The sequence below is a fragment of the Labrus mixtus genome, chromosome 11 (assembly GCF_963584025.1).
Source record: "Labrus mixtus chromosome 11, fLabMix1.1, whole genome shotgun sequence".
Taxonomy (NCBI): Eukaryota; Metazoa; Chordata; class Actinopteri; order Labriformes; family Labridae; genus Labrus; species Labrus mixtus.
Window position 1 is genome coordinate 24,308,273 of NC_083622.1, and position 20,004 is coordinate 24,328,276.

General features: G+C 38.0%; 1 protein-coding gene across 1 annotated transcript in view; it reads left to right on the top strand.

Moving 5' to 3' along the window:
* adcy2a (adenylate cyclase 2a) overlaps positions 1–20,004 on the top strand; it is a 57,545-nt gene that overhangs the window by 9,197 nt on the left and 28,344 nt on the right. Inside the window, exon 3 of the mRNA XM_061051001.1 lies at positions 10,872–11,033. Coding sequence (XP_060906984.1) covers positions 10,872–11,033 — 162 coding nt within the window. The remainder of the gene's footprint in view (positions 1–10,871; positions 11,034–20,004) is intronic.

Consider the following 20,004-nt stretch of genomic DNA (forward strand, 5'->3'; position numbering starts at 1 on the left):
CTCCATAAGCCTGAATGGTCTCATGAGGCCTGAACAAACGGCAGCATCTTCTTTGTTAGAGCCATGCAACATGGTTCATCAAAAACAGCACAGCACATTAGGTCTTCGTCTCCTGGAACAGTTTTGGCAAAACCAATGCTTAGTGTTGCCTCGTAGATCACAAAGAAGCAGCTAAAAATGCACTCTTTCATATGCCGGTCCATTCATTCTTTTCTTCTGCTCACTAAAAATGTCAGACCATTATGCCATTACTGCTGCATCTTAGCCATGTTAATTAATACTCATCACAGGAGGCTTTATTGTTGTTGCTTTTCCCCTGCACTCTGTGTTTTTAGTAGCTTTCTATCATATCATAGACAAAATGTCACTGTCATTATGCTACCTAACTTAAGAATATACTTATTATACTTTTTTGGTAAATGAACAACAGGGGAGAACAAAGACCTACTCAAGGCATCAATGAAATGATCGTTAGTTACATCTCTTCAGTCAGTCATTGATCTCAGGGCTTTGAATTATACATGCAGTGTGTGCTCTCTAATACCCTGAGCTTAATTAGAAAATAGTATTAGTATTCTTTTATGGACTTTAGACCTCCTTTGAGACACACAAGTCACCATTCTAAAATGACTTAGAGGGCAGGATCAAGACAAAATTAAAATCTATGACTACACTTTAGTTCAAAGTGACTTTGTCAATATGTCTTTTATTCAATGACTCTAATATCCAGCGTTCTTGCTTGGCAGGTAAGATGCCTATGATAATCAGTCCCCTTATTTATAAACTCAATCTAAACAGGATTCTGTACTTCTGAAGTTGACAAACTCATTCTAAAAACAATATATTGAATAAGCTTTAAACAATCACATTTAAATAATAATTTATACTTGTGAATTGCCATTCAGAACAATATTTTCTTGAATCTGCAATTATTTATATTTTTTGAAACCGGACAGAAAAATGTCACATAAGATGAGAGAAATGAATCAGGAAAGACCTCATCATGGATGAACAATCATTTATAAAGTGCAATGTTGAGAATGTGTTGGTGAAGGAGGGATGCAGGAAAATAATATTTTATACACAAATAATTTCTTTGCTTCAACTTAACGTAAAAATCAGAAGACACCTCCCTCCTTACGGTTGCTCTTTTACTACATTTGCTTATCGTCCAATTATAAATGACCAAGTCTTTGAATGTGTGGTCAGCCTGGTGTGTCTTCGAATGCTTTAAGTGGATGTGTGCTCCAGAGAAGAAGTGAAGGGAGGCGAAAGTAAAAGTCAGATTAATTAAATGCTCTATGTGCTGTAGCGAGGAGGTAAACATGAGCAGTAAGGAAAGGAAGCAGAGATTAGAAGATGGGTTTCATGCACTCCCACCACCTCACCTGTCATGTAGCCCTAAGCTCATTAAGGATGACGCTTTTTACCTCATGCCATTCATAATTAAGTTGTTGTTGATACTGGATAATGGATGAAGATGTTGATGCCTTAGAGTTTGCACAACCATATTTGGCATTGAATTAAAAAAAGAAGGTCATGTCTTCAGAATTGTAGCTAAGTTGCTAAGATACCGGTAATGTGCTTTAAATAAAGATCTTAATTTAACAATGTGGGAGTATCTTGATTGAAGACAAAGTGGTCTGGAAGGGTAAAAAGACAAAAGAAGACCGGGAGACAAAGCATTAAAAACATAAATGATGATTTTTCTGATCATCACTCTCTCTGAGCATTCCTTTATTCTTACTGCAATGCTGATAGGCAGTGGTGTGTTTGTGGTTCAGTCGAATATCATTTGAACAGAACGTATTTGAAGCATTATAGATTTGTTTGATAAACACTAAAGCAGCAAAACATCTTAATTGCGATTTATGAAATTATGTGATGTGTATGATGTGCTCACTCGTACAAATGAACTCACTTCAGCATTTTTGGATGCTTCCCCTGGCGTCATGTTTTAGTGAGTTTGGCTCATTTAACTCTTTTTAATTCAGCCCGCAGCATCTCTGTGTGGCTTCAATCATACTGCTCTCTTTGCATCACTTTCAGCTCAGACAAGCAGGTATTTTTAACACACAAAAACATTGTGTAGTACACTGCAGTCCCCAGCGTTACACTTTAAGGTTCCTTACTGATACCCAGGTCTGCTTTGTGAAAAAAGGGCATGCTGATTACTATAAAGTGTATATAATTAATACCCCATAATTTAAAAAAAGGTGTTTAAAACTTAATAACACCATCCCACACATGTAACCAATATGGGAGAAATGTGACAAAGCAGTGGCAGATTCAATTCATAGTTTTGCATTGCCATGTATTACAAGAATTGTATAAAGGGGCTATATGTAACTTTCAAAAATACTGTGTTTGTAGCGATACTGCACCAGTAACCTGTTGCTCGCTCTCCCTCGCGTGCTCGTCATACGTACTCGTATGTACACAAACGAGCATCATCATCGGCCGTGAAACACTGGATATTTACCGGCATAATGTTTACAGAGGAGGTAAGTGGTCATACACATTTGACAGTCTGTGAAGGAGTCTGTGTGTCTGTATTCATTCTCCATCCTACAAATGACAATCTCGGCAGGCACTGGCTGAGAGCAGGAGTGTGTGATGAGTTTGTCTACCTTTGAGAGCTCCTAGAGCGGATAGAAGAGTGTGGAAGACGGCCTCTGGCTGTGGAGGTGAAGACCAGGAGTGTGTGATGAGTTTGTACTGTTGATCTCTGTAAGCGGAGCGGAGTGAGGAGGACGTTGAGAACGTGCTTAAAATGTCACTTCCTGGAGCGTTCGCGTAAAATACGACCTGGGGAAAAAATTTATACAGGCAACACAGATAGACAGTGAACATCTACTTCTTCACATCAGTTAACCTATCGCTTATTAATGGGCAATAAAAAACGATTTATACATATAGCTACATATAGCCCCTTTAAAAATGTCAATGCGTCCAAACCAGATTAATTTCTTTTCATACTGGGTTCATCCAAAAACCTTAATAGTGCACGCACCATCTCCCTTTGCTTTGGTTTTCTTTTGTTGCTAAACATCTTAAATAATGCAAAATATCCACTGCAAAAAAGTCAGCATTACTGCTGTAAAGGTGTATTACAACTAATATAATCACAAGTATTAATATTGGACATCCTCACAGCGAGATAAGAGAACAGCAGATGTTGATAGAAGCTGCGCTGTCAGTACAGTCTCTCAATCAGGTGAATGAGATACCGCTGATGCTCAAATGTTCCTCAGCTGTATTTTTTATAGCATCTCTACTCTCCAAGAGTTACTTTGTATACAGTATACCTTCTATTTTAAAACCTGCAATCAATTGGATGCCTACTCGCCCCCCCCCCCACAAAGTCCCTGTGTTGTTAGCTGACAGTGTGGAGATTGGCTTATCTGTGTGGTCCAGCCTCTGCTCCTCACTGAAGGATGTCTGGACCCCTCCTCATCTCCTCCTCCTCCTTCTGTCTCTCTCGATCTCTCACTGTTCCTCAGTCACACACCATGCACAGATGCATTCAGACGATCCTTTTTGAGTATACGGCCAGCCATAATAGCCTTTAGGACAGAAGAGATGGGGAAAAATGGGCGTCGGGATGAAGGAAGAGGCCTGCCGGGTTAGAGCAGTAAAAAAGGAGGGCGGATTGCAAAAATAGGGCAAGAACTAGTGATAGAAAAGAACGGCAAATAGAGGGTATAAAAAAAGGAGCGGAGACATAAAGGGAGAACCATTCAAGCCATTTTCTTCTCTTTTTTTGTGCTTTTGTTAACAGAGCTGTCAATCATGACATTTACACTTTTTTATAGCGTAAAATAACTAATTAGAACTCAAATTCTTAGATGAATTTTAACTTGGACATACCTCAGCGCTATAATAATTAACTGTAATGACAGAAACTGTATTGGATAAAATTTTACATTTTAATTTATTACATTATATTTATTATTACATTTTAAAGATTTTACTTTCAGCTCATTGTTTGACCCCTGTTCCATTAGTTAAAATTGAGGAGTCAGTCAGAGGGGGGAACTCCAAATGTTTTGGCTTCACTTTCTGGAAGTTGTAATGTTGTCCATCTTTGTACAGTCCATAGCCCAGACAAATTATAGTTATCACAAACCCAAGACCTTTGCCCGAATGTTTCTCGTCTAATTCATTTAATGCTGCATCACTAGCGATCAACAAATCTGTTTATTTTAGCCTGAGTATACAGTAACTAGAAGAGAAAAGAAGCATGTCTTTCTTTTCGAGAGCTATATAGCAGACACATACATTGAAACACACACATCACTTTGTAAAGCTAGCCAGTAAACTAATCCCTGCCACAGACTGTAGACTAAAAGCCTGATGTAATCTGACACTCCATCACTCTAATTTGCTTTATGAACCCTCCTTAGTGTCATTATCAAGGCATTGATTCATGGGGATGAACAGAGTTTACTGTACCATGATGGACCACAAAAAGCCTCTTCCATTTAATTGTCAGAGAGGAGGGTCCTTATGTGCTCGCCTTAACCACACTAAAGAAAGCTCCTTGCTGTTTTATTACTACATCAGCTATCATTGTGCAGGAGATCTCAGCTGGTGTCTTTCCCCCTGCAGCCTCTCAATTATCCTCGGTACACTTTCGTCATTTAGCAGCAGCATCGAATTTCTGAACATTTTGGGGGAAATATGCTCTCTGAACTGTAATTGAACTATACTGCTGTGCTAGATGATACTTGTCAGTAATGAGTGACTCCCTCTTGCATGAAGAAGTAAGTTAATACATCATACTGCTTCCTCTGACACAGTGGATTAAAAAAAACCTTCTCTTTAAGCCACTGAGGGGGACTTTTATTTTGATATTTGCCCCCCTTATGGGCAATGCAGAAAGTCTCATCTCTTTGCTGATCTTTTCTTGTTGTGTGTTAATAGTATTCTTGAAAAAAAACATTGTTTTGTATGTTAACTCTTGATGTAGGCATTTCGGTTTGTGAGCTTTAACATGTTTCGTTTGACACTGGCCTGGTGGCAACAGTAACACATGAAAACACTATATATAAATGATCAGTCTTCCTGCTGTGACAGCATGGTTTGAGGGTCATTAAAGCTCCTGTAAAGAGTTCATAGCTGGTTAGTAGGGGTGTAACGATTCATCTACTACATCGATTTATATTCCTACGATCCAACTTCATCAATAGGTGCGAGGTGAATGTATTTTTCTGAGAGCAACGTGTTTACTCTTTTATATTTATAGTTTATCACACTGGTTGAATTTCCGGCCAAAAGAAGTTACTAAAAGGATTTGAAGTCATTGAATCTTATCGTTCTAGAGAAGGCAAAAAATCGTCCTTGAAACCATGGAAAATTATGCTAATCGTATCGTTGTAAAATTACAATTCCTATTGGTTAGGAAACAGGCTGAATGAATGAAAGATTCCTCTACATAAGATACAAAAGCAGAGTATTTCATTTATAGGCCTTAAATGTTATATGAATTTCAATCTGTTGCACACCGCTGCTATTCAGATTCGCACACACAGAAATATATTAACAATTTAGATGCATAGTTTTATAGAGCATTTCAGACCCAGGGGGTGATTTACAGAGGTAAAAACATGGAGCTGACTGAAGAAAACTGCCACTTCTTTTATTCACATGCCACACTGCAAAAAACACTACAATATGCCCAATATGACCCAGAATCAGCAAAACTGCACCCACTATTGTGTCTGCTACCCGTCTCACAGCCCTCAGGCCTCCTTTCCATTGTCACCCTTGTTTAGTTCTCTCACCTCTATCAGTGACATGACACACCTCTCCACACTTTCTTTAAGTTGTGGCATTTGCTCCACACTATAAATACTTGACCCTGCTTTTTTTGCCACTCCTAAAGGTGGAAAAAGGCAATTGCATTGCTGACATTTGCCCCTACTTCCTTGTTTTTTTTCCTGCCATTCCCTCTCAGTGAAAGTCCAAAAAAACTTTCCAGGTCCTTCTTTGTGTTTGTATTTGTATTCTTACTCCTGATGCGAGCATTACTGAGCCGAGACATTGTTAGAATAAAATAAAACTGAGCCCAATTAAAGCTTGATCAGGCAAAGATTAGAAACAGTTCCTAGGTTGTAGTAATGCAACTGCAATCCATCAGAGACCAACACAAAAAAAAACAGACAGGAAGAGTTCACATTAATGAATCATTTTTTTTAAACTTTTGCTTTCAAAGCTTGCATCCACTAAAACCTGTTGTTTCACATTGTTCCTCCAACTTGTCCTTTAGCTTCTTTACAGTTTGGTGGCATGCATCCCAATCCATAAAAAATAACTAAGTAGAAGTTAAATTTGAACCAAACTGCATCTTGGCTCACTAGAAAGTTTTATATTTTTGAAGGTGGAAAGCAGGTAAGAGGTGCTGGTACAACGCATTTTTGTTGACTCAGGGCAGGGCGTTTGCTGCACCCCTGCTTTGTATGAACACACAAAAACTAAAACTGAACAAACCCTTTTCCTACTCAAAATAATATTTTCTGTCACGCAGAAGGGATTATTAATGGCGGCTTTTGGTTTTATACAGTGATGTAAACCGCTTAAGTTAAAGTGAAAATTGAAATGCCAGACTGCAGATCTCTAAAGATAAGCTCCACTGATTGTGAAAAGAGAGACGGTCGATGTAAAGGTTTGGCTGAGCGGCTGTGTAGTTTAGTGGTCATATACAGCAATGACCAAAAAGAGAGATGGGTGGCACAGTGTCCAAGCAATTGTGGCCAGGAGAAAAATGACAGATTTAACGTAGAAAAATGGTTCAGGGATATATTTTGTATTTCAAGGCCTCCTCATCAGAACTGTTCTAAGAGAAAAGGAGACATAGACCTGACATTAATATCATCTGTTACAGGTTGAGCACAAAGCTGGACATTTCTTCTGAGCAGGACAAGTTAATGGGATACAGAGATACTGCTTCTGAAACAAATCAGAACACTCTTAGAGTGGGTCATTGTATGTGAGTCTTATATTATAATATCTATCATTATACACTTGCAGGAAAAAAATGATAACTTGAACATGATACATTAAAGTCTTTAGATATTAGCTGTCTGCTAGTTTTTAAATGTGTTAAGTAGTAGAACCTGACCGATTAATCAGCCAGCCGATATTAGCATATCCAGTAACTATTGGTATCTGCTAAATTCGTCACAAATATGCGCCAATATTAACAGATTTATTAATCAGTCAAATAACATTTAATTTGAGGTTCATTGTATTAAATAAACTAGCAGTTCTCTTTCACCAGCAGAGTCCGCTATATGGATTACAACAAGCATCTGACAAGTGTCTGATTTTTTTTTTTCTCTCCCCAATATCAATATATCGGTATCTGCCCCAATAATCCCATTTTGGTCAGTCCCTAGAATTAAGTTTCCATTGAGGTTACTTGTTTATATTCGTACAAAACTTTTTGCTAAAATGAGTAAGCCTGTCTTTTTAAACCCCTGTTTGCTTTACTCATGCTCATACCATTAAGCAGACAAACATTAAACATATGTATCCCTCTGATAAGGCATTCAGTATGAGTTTGGGACTCCAGTCTACAGTGTGTGTCGATACATCTTGGGTCTTTTTCAAACCGGCCACTACACCCTCTCCACTACCCCTCTGTTTGCGCGTCCTTGCGGAGGGTCCGCCATATTAAGTCCGTCCCAAACCAATTAGCGGGGAGTGGTAGTGGGTTATAAAACGCTCCACCAGCGAGTGTGCACCGATGCCGACTTTCGGATCACGTGCAACGCCTATTGTGTCCGGTTGTCATGGAGACAGCAACCTGTGAGTTCAAACATTGCTCCAACTAAGATAGACATTTAATATCGTCATACAGATGTTAACAACTTCAAATGTGTATTGAGGATCAAATATATGTTTATTTATTGTTAAGTGTTTTATATTTACAGGGACTGTTGCAAAAACAAAATAATATTAAATCATGTTGCAGACAACATTTCACTGTTAATATTTATTTCTTATTTTTCTACTTCTGATGTCTTTGTGAAATCTCAATTCAACAACAAAAAATACACTTTTTGCTGCTCTGATGTTCAACAATATTATCCTTGTCTTTGCATTAATTTAGCACACCCTGTTCTATGAAATTACAATAAACAATGTAGGCTCAATCTAATAGTTTTGTTATAAGTCTACACTAATATAACTTACTAAATAAGAATAATCTAGGCTACATAAATATTTTTACAGAATGCATTAGCTACAAAAAAAAGCAGTTCCCGCAAGATACCGCTGAGTAACCATGGTAACACACAGTTCCTGTTTCCACCCGAGAGAGGGGAGTTTTTCCCAAAGCCTGCCGTTGTATTTCTACCCTATACCTTGATGAAGGGGACTTCATTCAGCTGCGAGTGTGACTTCTAACGGAGTGCACTTCGTCACGGAGGGGGAGGGTGTAGGCTTTGGTTTGAAAAAGGGCCCTTCTTTGACTACCTGTCAGTCTCTGCAGCTGTACATGGACGAAGCTGTGACTCATAATGTATTGCTTCCTGTGACTCACTGAGCGAAAAGATGTTTCATTTTCACTCCTGACTACAAGGACTTAATTCACCTCAGTAGGTATGTTTATGTGGTCTGTTTAAAAAAAGACATGGTGTACCTACTGTACATAGACATGAGTCATGCATGTATGTGTTATGCTGTATATTTATATCCCAAGCTGTAGCCATTACTGTATGTACACCAGTATTTTTTGTAACCTTTATATGGTAGTTCTCAAATAGTCAACAAATAGTGAAGAAATCACATTTGGATGAGCTGTTTGTCTCTTCTTTCAAAGAGAAGAATACAATATTTAGCATCAATTTAAAAAAAGTATTACTAATCAATTACTGTGAAGCATCTTTTTTTCCTGCTCTGTTAAAAGGGTTTGTACAAACACCAGCAGCTATCACTACAATAACTCCTTAACTCAGCATGTGAATGTGTCACAATTTTTTTAATGTAGGAAATAAAATGTATATGAAAATAAAAACTTTCTCATAAAAGTTGATGCTGAGCAAGAGTAGGCAACAAGGCAGCAGCAACATGAAGAAAGGAATGGTAGAATAAATAGAATAAAATTATTAGGCATCATGTAAACTGTACATGTTAATGTTTTGTTTTTCAATCAATCAACTTCATTGAAGTGTGTATTACTGAAATGGTCACAAATAAGATAATGTCATCAAATATTCACCCTCTCCACGACAGCCAGAGCCTGCTAGTGCCATTAATACCAAGTGATCGGTAAACAATACATGTGATGTCATTTTAAAGACATGGTCGATACAATCTTCTCCATTTCATGGAACTACATTTGTAACGTTTGACTTAATCTTAAAAATGTTGGCTTAGGTTTTTAAAGCTCTTTGGTGATTACAACTAAAGCTATGAGGAGATGAGATTCTTTTTGTCCGTGTTCTGTTGTCATCCCCACTGTGCTGTAAATATCAGAGGACTGCAGCTGTTCTCCAGTGGAAGTCATGCTGAGAAATACTGTCAGGGTGAAGTTGCCAATACATTGAGGGGTGTTTCCCTTTCATAAAAAAGATCATACTTTATACTGTAGGCCAGTGAGTGACAGTCAGCCACAGTGTGATGGATGAAATGCAGCATGAACAAAACATTGGATTCATGAGGTCTTAAATGTTATATGAATGCATGATGAGCCATATTATCCAGTAGAGAATTCTAGTATTACTTAATCTACGGTTATTGTCCGTACTTACAGTAAATGCTTTAAAACATTGTTTTTAAGTGCAGTCCTTTGAAATCCAAGGGGACATTTTTCTTGCCCTGTACTTGAAATGTCCACCATTATTAAACAGTTGTGCAGAAATGAGATATAGATAGATACTTTATTGATCCCGAAAGGGAATTCAAATCATAGAACAGATATACAAGACCAACTATACTGTTTTTCAAACTGAAGAAGCAGGGTCTGCAAATTCAAAGTCCTATAACCCATTTGAGCATTTTTTCCCCCCCTTTAACCTGAATGAAGCGTTTTCCTCACAGACCATCCATTGATATTTGCTACTATTAACATTCACTTCTATAGCGGGCCATTTAGAAAGAAGCTTTAGAAAAGTATGTTCGTCACCAAAGCTCACACAGAGAAGGCACTGTGTTTCTCATTTTCACTTGCTCCCTCTCTTTTGAGCTCCTTTCCTCTTTCCACGTCCTGCTACATCCTCACACTGCTTTCTCACTGGTACTGCAAATAACCCAAGAAAGGTTAACCAGCACCTGGCTGCAGCGTGTGAGAACACTGGCTTCTTTCTATCCATGCAGGACAGCATACAAGCTGTTTTAACCACACGGCACATGGAGTATTAAGGAAGTGTGTGTGCGTGCGTAAAAAGGGAAGCACTCTACATGCTACATTACAGGTGTCAAGTGTGAGGGCTGATTGTCAGCTTTCCCGCTTGCTGCAATCAAGGTAGCTTACGTAAGCCAAAGATGCTAAGATCATTATAGTGGTTTCACTCTTTACTGCATAACAGAGAAATGTGCTCAATTGCCAAGAGAGGAATTCTTATTTATTCTTCCTTTTTACCTTCCCTGATATATTCTCAAGCTTGAGACTTAACATGTGCCAGCAGTCTTGATTTTTATATTATTTACTTTTCCATGCCACTGACCTAGCTGTACAGAAATAAACTTCACTTTAGCATTGCTGCTGGTGTTCAGACTCGGTCATGCTCTTTGTCTCCCCACAGGACTGTCAACACGGATTATTTCTGTCTGTGTTTTTCTTTCCCTCTCACTCTTGCTCCTTCTCTCTTTACCACTTCCCCTTTGCAGGTGTGTAATAAGTGTGTGTCTCTCTCTCTCCACAGGTGTCATTCTTCCTGTTCATTGTGTTTGTGGTTTACACCATGCTGCCGTTCTGCATGCGGGACGCCATCATCGCCAGCGTCCTGACCTCAGCCTCTCACACCATCGTGTTGAGCGTCTGCCTGTCCACCACAGCTGATCACATGGAGCCAGTAGTGTGGCAGGTAAGCTGATCTAACATAGGTGGTGGGTTAATGCAGGGTGGGACATTCAATAAACAACACAACGGAGTGTTTAGGGATGGACTCGAGCACTCGTTGACAATATTACTCAAGTAATGTTTTGATATGAACACGTTATGTTAGCAGCACATGTACCATCGAGATTTCTGGGTTCACCTAACTGAATATAGCTCGTAAGATAATAATGAACAGTAGACAGAGAGGTATAATCTCTCCAACTGCATCTTCAGCTTTGTTCAGCATACTCGCATGTGAACAACAAGTCGGATTACAGCAACAACAACTGCAGCTACGCTAACTCTCAATGGACACAACACTTTACTCGGCGAGAGCCCATGACAAAAACAGAAGTCAACAATTAATAACATTGAAGGTATATGGTGTTTCTGTCTTTGTCATGAGTAGACATTACTTGCTTCAATACAAATACTAGCTGGATGCTTAACCACATGAGCTTAAAGCCCAAGGAGAAACAAAAGGAGACAGACAACAGGCAGTCTCGCATCACATAACTTGCTAGCTGTGTTAGCACACGTTGTTGTGAAGAATAACCTGCTGATAAAACCAAAATGGTGACTGATATGCTTCCATTAAGTTTTTTTTGAAGGAGAAGGCTTCCAGGAGCTGATGGCGTTTGTCGAGCTGGAGTATACTAACATGCCACTGTCACAGAGAACAACAGCATCAAGAATGGAAAAGATGTGTGAGGAAAGCACAGCAGAAATGAGCCGAGCTGCAAAGAAGCTGTTAGTACAGGCTGGTGGTCAGTCCACTGAGTCATTTGTTACTGTCACTTATCATTTCGTTCAGAACTGGGATGTGGAGGCCACTGTCCTACAGACACGCTTTACTGATAAGTGACACACTGCACGAGTGGGCTACCTGGAAATCTGTGTCCACATCTGTGTGTGATGTGCTGAGCATGTTGTTGGGTGTTAAAAATATACTACAAAACTAAACAAACAAAGACATGGTGCCACAAGGAGCAGAACCGTGAGGCTATCTGTGCTCCCCTTTTAGCGGTTTTCATTTGCTTTTTGCTCCGTAATGAGTTTCTTATTCCATGGTTGCTGTCAGCAGGGAGCTTAAACATAGTTAACAACGAACCCTCTGTAGTGTTATCTTTTTTTATCATTTAGAAGCTATACAAAAAAAACCTCTATCGATACTTCAATGGTACAGTATAAACACGAGTAACAACATGATTTTTCTTTTCTCTCTATCTTGTTCACAAAGTAATCCTTTCTGACCATTTTAAGCATACACTCTGTCTTTTAAACAAAACAAACAAATGTGACCTTTAAACTAAAAGTACATGCAAAGCAAGTGAGCGAAATTCTGATGTGTTTTTCTTCGACTCTATTAAAAGGTCACCCTCTTTCCACCAGTAATGCTGTTTCAGGCACAAAATGTTCAGGCAGTTTTCATATGCTTTGAAATGAAGAAAAGTAATATCAGATAACCAATAATCTGGTTAAGGAAGACTTTAATTAATTTGAGCTTATTCAGGTCTCATTCCAAATGTCAGTGAGTTCCAAAACACCTACGACTGATTCTAAAAGAGGATTTAATTAAACCTTTTAGAGCTTGTAAGAAGTTATTGTTTGACTATATTTATCTCTGTAACTTCATAAATGAAAATCATTAATGTCATTAAGGCTTTTTGAAAGCCTCTCCTCACGATTGCTACCCTGTTTTATGCATCTCACACCAGGCATAATAACAACCTATCTCTTTTAAAGAATAAAGGAACATTCTTAACATCAAATAAAAGGAAAACATCTCAGACGATTTTGGGTTCCCAATCTGGGGTCCTGGCCCTCCTAGGTTTGGTTTTAAAGGCCCTGACACACCAAACAGACGGCAAAGAACTAGTGGTAATGAAGGCTGACTGTGGCGTCGCCTCACCTCGCCTTTGTCTTGGCCAAAAAGTTGCACTTGAACACACCGCAAACCACCACGTACGTTCTGCATGCGTGAGAGGAAATAACTCTACATGCCAGCAGGCAGTGGTAGTTCGTTGTTATGACACAAGACCATTTTCACACCGCTGTCGCTCACCACTCTTAATATTGGTACTTCTAATCAAGAATGCAAGGCTATGTCTGTTCTGAGGTTAACAAAATTAGATCTGCACATATGAAATTAAATCATGATAACTTACTGACTGGATAATTATAAATACGGGTAGGTCTTTTGGAAAGAATTAGTGTGTTAGCCTATTCTGTTTGGATGAGGTAAAAAGTTAACCACTGTCTTAAGCTGTTAGTTTTTTAATAGTTTGTCTTAAAATACCAGTGCTACTAAGTCACTCTCCAAGTTCACATTTATGAAGTGTGTGTCTGTATACTCATGTCTCTCTATACTCCTGACTCTTAAACAGAGAAAACAATTTCTTCCTTCTTTGTGAGCTCTTCGTTGATGGCCTGTAATCTGGACTCAGTGGCTTTTCTCTCGTGTAGCTGTAGAATGGCATCTGGTAAGCCTGAGGGCTTTATGCTACACAGTTACTATCTGCCAGCTCCTCTCGGGCATCAGGTCAGTGAGCTTGTCAGCACAATTACGTTGGAAATCTGCCAACAAGGAGGGTCCTTTTTAGAGATAGATAGATTCAAGTGTGTAAGATGATTGACAAGCATTATTTTAGTTAGGCCTAAACAGTTAATATAACAGAAATATTAATTTATTTTTACTTGAATGATATGATAATTGATTAAACATATAATGTATGTTTAATCTTATCAAATTGCATGTTTTTGTATGCATGCACTAAAGACTGGAGGACAAACTCTGAAACTATTTTATTTGAGCTAAAAAAAAGGATGTGATGCTGCCTCAGGATTGTGATTTTCTCCTTTAACTACTGCAAGGTGACTGTGACAGACATGTAACTAAGGCATTCCTAATATTTTATACAGTCTGTGTGTGTGTGTAAGTTAAAAAGATATGGTTGTGAGTAGACAGATTGTTGCTCAATCTGCAGTCAAGATGGCATGCAGGGCTGGATGTGACATTGCCAAGAGTGAAATGCCCACTAGTAAACACAGTCCTGGCCAAATCCTGGCTGCCCTATGTCTCAGTAACGGTATTTTTGTGTACTTGTACTTGAAAGTGATGTAGTCATCTATTTTTTTTTTTTTTTTCTTGAGGCCAAGTCTGTATTATCGTTGTCTGTTATAATGATGGCATGGGATCAATTAGTCATACTTTTCAAGTAGTGCTGTCAAAATTAACTAGTTAATCACAATTAATTAAGATTTGAAACTGATGCATTCAGGTTTTTTCTTTTTTCAAGTGTCTCCCTGTTGTCACGGTGACGGAAAAGACAACACCGCTGCATGTTTGCATCACTCATTTCACTTTAATAACCCCAGAACAGCTCAGCTAGCGAGTCAAAAGTAAAATCCACCTTATGACATCCAAGATTTCTCCTTTTCTACCATTCCTTTCACTATTACCATTTATTTTCTGACAGTTAAAGTTCCCTTTTCGTAGTTAAGTTAACTTTCGCTCTACCAGAAGGGCCTTACTTTATTTCAAAATAAAAGCGGGGTTGAATTCATACAGCAAGTAAAATACTCTCAGGATTTTATTTTGAAATGTTGTACTTTCTTGCGCTAACAATTTTAATTTTTAAACGCAAAATGATGGGTTTTCAAACTCGAGAATAGAAATGGGATTAGTTACGGTTAACTATTTAAATTAAGTGTTTTATTGTGATTAAAAAACATAATCTCTTGACATCCCTAATTTCAGGATAGCTGCTAAATGCCAAGCGACGGAGCCAGAGCATAAAGGCATTTAAACACCAGTTTAAAAAAGAAGCTGTCATTTTCAAAGCTTAATTTAACTTGATTGTCCCTGTATACAAAAACATGCTGCAATTATAGAATGATGACGATTGTTTTCTTTTTCTTCTAGCACCTGTCACTGGTGCTATGTTACTCTCATTGTGTATTCACGTGGAATGTCTGTGTGCCATGGAAACGGCACCCTCAGTGGCTTGTTTTTGTTCAGGGGAATGGATTTCATTACCGGATGCTTACCGACCTTAACACATGTAGTGGTGGGTTGCTGGTTCTCATTAGAGACTGACATTTGCCCAGAGCTGCTAGAAAGATCAAATAAAAAGCATTCAAAGATCCCTGGTGGATTTAAGTAGGATGTGTCCCTAAGGGGCCTAGAATCAAAGATTTTCACGTCACACGTTTTCATTGTAACAAGACTTTAACCGTAGTCTTCATACATTGCATAACATTAACCAAACTATACATCACTGGGTTTGTGTTATCATTTTTTTTTTCTTAAAATTCAGAAACCTCTGAGTAAATAAAAACAGTCAAAATCTGTCACCTAAAAACAATTTAGCTGAATAGAAAACACAAACAACTTCATATTATTTTGTATATCTCATTAAAAACAAATAACTTTCTGACATTAAGAATTGTGCCTTTAAAATACCATTTCCCCTGAAAGAAGTTAAAGTAAAGAAGCCCTTATGACATTACCTCAGTTTTTCTTTTGATTCTATTTGTGATAGAAAACTTCAATCTAATCTCCCAGCCTATCTCCCTCTGGCTCTGCGACACAAACACGTAATACTTCACTTAGTTATAGTAAGTAACTGCTTATGTATGAGATACTCTAAGTAATGTGAAAGTAATCGTTTTATGATGCTTTATTTGATCTCTTTCTTTGACATTAGGGGTTTTATTTCCACTCTGTTGTGGGCCTAATTGGATCAGAAGCCATTTTCCTTGTGTGTTGTCATGGAGCCAGGGAAGAGTAAAGTATGTATTTGACTGTGTGTGCTCTTTAAGGGGAGAGACGGTGAGTTAGAATCACAATCCGGTTGCCAAGTACATTTACACATACGAGGAATTTATCTTGTGGTGATTGGTGCAAAAATTAAAGAACATAAAAGTGATATAAAATATAGAAGTAGAATAAGAAAATAGAACAGCAGAACTCCTGGAGTCAGGGGACTTAAACTAGATAAAATAAACAGTAAAAGATAAAATTTCTAAAGTAATGGAAGAAGTATAAAGCTGTGCAGGATGTTGTTTTGATACTAAAGAACATTCAGACATACATGCTGAGCCTACATTCCTCTTTGCAAAGGAAAGTTTTGATTTTGTTATGGACACTTTTATATCATAGCATGTATGTACTGTTACACATGGCATGTAAACGTCTGTGTGCTGCAGGGTTTCGGCAAATAATTATATACAGTGTGACATTATACTTTTCTCTTCCTTTGAATATTTATGTCACATCAGTTCTTCTAAAGTTGTGATCGCTTTAATATCAGAGGTGGATTTAAGTAAGCCATTGATATTACCAAACATCAAAAGACAATATTGAACAGAATTTCAGGTTGTTCATCATCCAATCAACATTTCTCAGAAATGAAATTGAAGCAGAGAGGAGCATTTGTTTCCTCTGTTTCTCTGGCAATTTGCCAGTGACGTCTAACCTTTTGTGTCGTGACGAGCTCAGGCCTGCTTCTTGCTTTTTTAGATAAAGGCAGTGTGACGTTGGGTTTCAGTGTGCTTGAAGCCTGTAAGAGGATGTCTAGACAGCAGCTTTAAAAAAAGATGCTTCTTCTTTTTGTTACACATTTTCAAAAAGGTGACACAGGGCTTCATTGCAACAAAATATGGCGATGAATCTGAATTTGCATAAACACTTTAGACTTTCCTGAACAAACATCCGTGATTGGACAGTGTAGAATAATTTTTCCCCTCACTTAATTTGTCCAGTGAACAATACCTTATATTTCGATAGTAGAGTATCACTTTAAATTAATAACAGCCATAGATAGAAATATCTCTAAAGGTTTTTGTCTCAAGCCAGCGACTTACAGTAGCTATCTGAATTGTTTCCCTCTACCATTTTACCTGTTGTGAAAACTGTATCTTAATATGTAAATGTCAAATATAATGAGAAATGTGCATCCATTGTTACCAGAGCCCAAGCTGCCTTCAAATAATCCATGTTGTCTGATCAACATCTCCCACTGCTAATTCCTTACATTTGAGTCACTGACCTGTTACTTTAAATGCACTTAATGTTCAAATGGGAGGAAAAAAAGTCTCCCAGAAAATGCATTCCTTATTAGCTGCTTACTGAGTACGGGTTGTAAAGGTCACAGGTCCACATACTGCTGTCTGCTGTGAAGCATTTTGTGAAGAAGGTTGTAGTGAAAAGCTGTCCTATTCCTCAAACTGATGCTTACACTAACGTGTTGAAAACTGCAACAAAAAGCACAGTACTGTTTTGTATGAAAACCTTTAAGTCATCTGACAAACTGTTGTAGCCTCTATCTGTGACGTCTAATTCCTTGCCTATAATACTTTATAGTTTCTAATACAGTTGATTAGTTTTAATTATCTTTAACCATGCTAAAGATATCAAAAACCTGCCTTTTCTGCCTGCTAGACTAAAAGGACATACAGTAAGTGAAATAGCACCCCTTGTGGACATGACATTAATTTAGAGAGATTTGTGAGAAAACAGAAAAGAGATGCCACTCTTAATACTGTACAAAAAATACTTAAAGTGGTAAGACCACAGTGGGTGACAGTGCATGCCCAAGAAACAGTTTGACACAAAAACCCCCTGTCAAGATAAAAAGTATATTTAACAATGTCTAGTAAAAAAGTACATGTGAGCATTGGAGCTTGTTGGGAGGCAGATTCTGTGATGTGTCTACAAACTTGTTAGCTAATTCCTTTTACCCAGTCTTTATGCAAACACCAGCTATCATGCTACCGAATAAACAATGATCTCTAACTTGTCCTTTTAGAAGCACAAACACACATAATAACATATAGTGTTATTTGACTTTTTACCCTCACTCAGCAAAAGAAGAAGGAAAAAAACACCAGTCTATCAAACCAGAGCTGTATAAATGTCATCCATTTAATGTCGGAACTTGTGTACATTATTTCAGTCAGTGTGCATATTAACTCGCCAGGGGTTTTAAGTGAGAGGGAACCATGCTGACATGTCCACTTTATCGAGTCCATTAAACTTTACAGTGCTGGCTCATTGGAGTCTCAATGAACCAGCTAATTTCTTGAAGAGTGGAAAGCCCTCTGCTGGATTACCATTAGGAAATGTTTGATGGGGTGTAAAAGATGCACAAAATATTAAAGTAGCATCTTTTAATATTTCTACACAGCATCCATTTACAACAGTTGATAGACATGCTTTATGAAACAAAGAGCTTTTATTTCAGTATATTTTATCTTTTATGTTTTTCACTCATTTGCTTTAGGGGTCTGGTTCAATTCCCGGTGCTGACCAAAGTATGGAAGCTGGGGCTGGTAGCAGGCGAGATGCCAGGTCACTTCCTGAGCACTGCAGTGGTACTAACAAGTTATTTAAAATTCAATTCAAATTCAATTAAAGCAATACAGAATACATTGTTTGGCCCATTGGGTTTGATATAAAAAACTCTCATTTCAGACAGAAAATAATTTCAACTTGCATTCTTTATTAATTGTTGAGTGTTAAATGATCAATAATTCATCACAAGACCCACTATTTAAAGTTGATCTGTTTTTTCCCCCTCACAGACTCTCTGTGGTAGCAGCTGTTGCATATTAAATGTGGTACTTGTTTGAGAGGAAGTAGGGCATCATTTGAATCCAAATGAAGGCTTTTACCTTTGCAGTTTTAAATTAAACTTTAATAGCTTTCTGGTTTTAGTTTGTTTTTAAAAAAAAATGTAGTTTGAAGTTAAACGACCATGTCATTTCTTCATATGCCATATAGAATCTAAGATTCCTTGCTAAACATCTTTATAAATAAACACAAGGTTTGTTTCATGGCAGCGCACAGTGTCTCTTCTGTAAGAGGTTGTAATGAAAGGTATCAGTCCTCTTTTCAGTTGGACGGATAATGAAAGCACATCTGCTCGATATCCTTTTCAACAGGTCATTAAAACAATATTCCCCTTCACACTGACCTTAGATGGATATCTCCCTCCACCCATGCTAGTATAAAAACCATATATAATAGCCTGCATAGGGCTCAGCTCTTTGATTCAGATAATCCCAGAATTCACCAGAAGGGCTCAGAGCCCTTTAGAGGCAATCCTCACCTGAACCTCACTGTTATCTGTAATTGGGCAGTAGTGAGGTATGGATGATTCACACAGCTCGACGGCCTACACAGCTGACCTTTGAGATGGCCTGGATTGCTGTCAGTGTCTTGTCTAACAGATGTCAGCTAATAGAGAGACACCCAGGTCGAACTGACGAGCAGGTTAGCAAAATAACGTGTATTTTACAGCAATTGTTTTTTTTTAATTTGATAACCAACATATCGAAGTGAAAAACTATCTGCCTCTAGCTTGTGCTGCCTTTAAAAAAGAAACTCTAAACTGAAACACAACCATTCATCTTTTCACAATGGAGTCGAGCACAATCACTGAAAGTACAAAAATCTTCCCAAGAAGCAGACACTCAAATGTAAGTGATTTAAATTCCTTAAACCAATGAGTAACCTGTTAATCTACCCAGTGTAAGACTCTTTGCCTCCCCCTCATAAGCCACAAATAAAACAAGTCTGTACTTCATCAAATCCTCAACTAAGAGACTCACAAAGGGAACGAATAGGTTGCTGAATGGGTTTTCAATACATTGTGTGATGATTCAGAGGTATTTAAATGGAAATATTGCATACAGTTTAGGGGCTGCTGAAACCCTCTCTATAAAGCAGCTAACAAAAGCGCTGGTAAACCTTCTTGTGCTTGCTTTCAGTCATTGTGTACTTGTCTAATCCCTCTCTGAACACTTTTCTGTAGCATGAGATTCAGACTGTTCTGTCAGACTGTCAAAATACACATTCAGGATGCAAACCAGGCTTATTAATGTGATACATATGGGGGGAAAAAAGGAGATTTCTTAATGAATTCAGTGGATATTAAGACACTATTTTTATT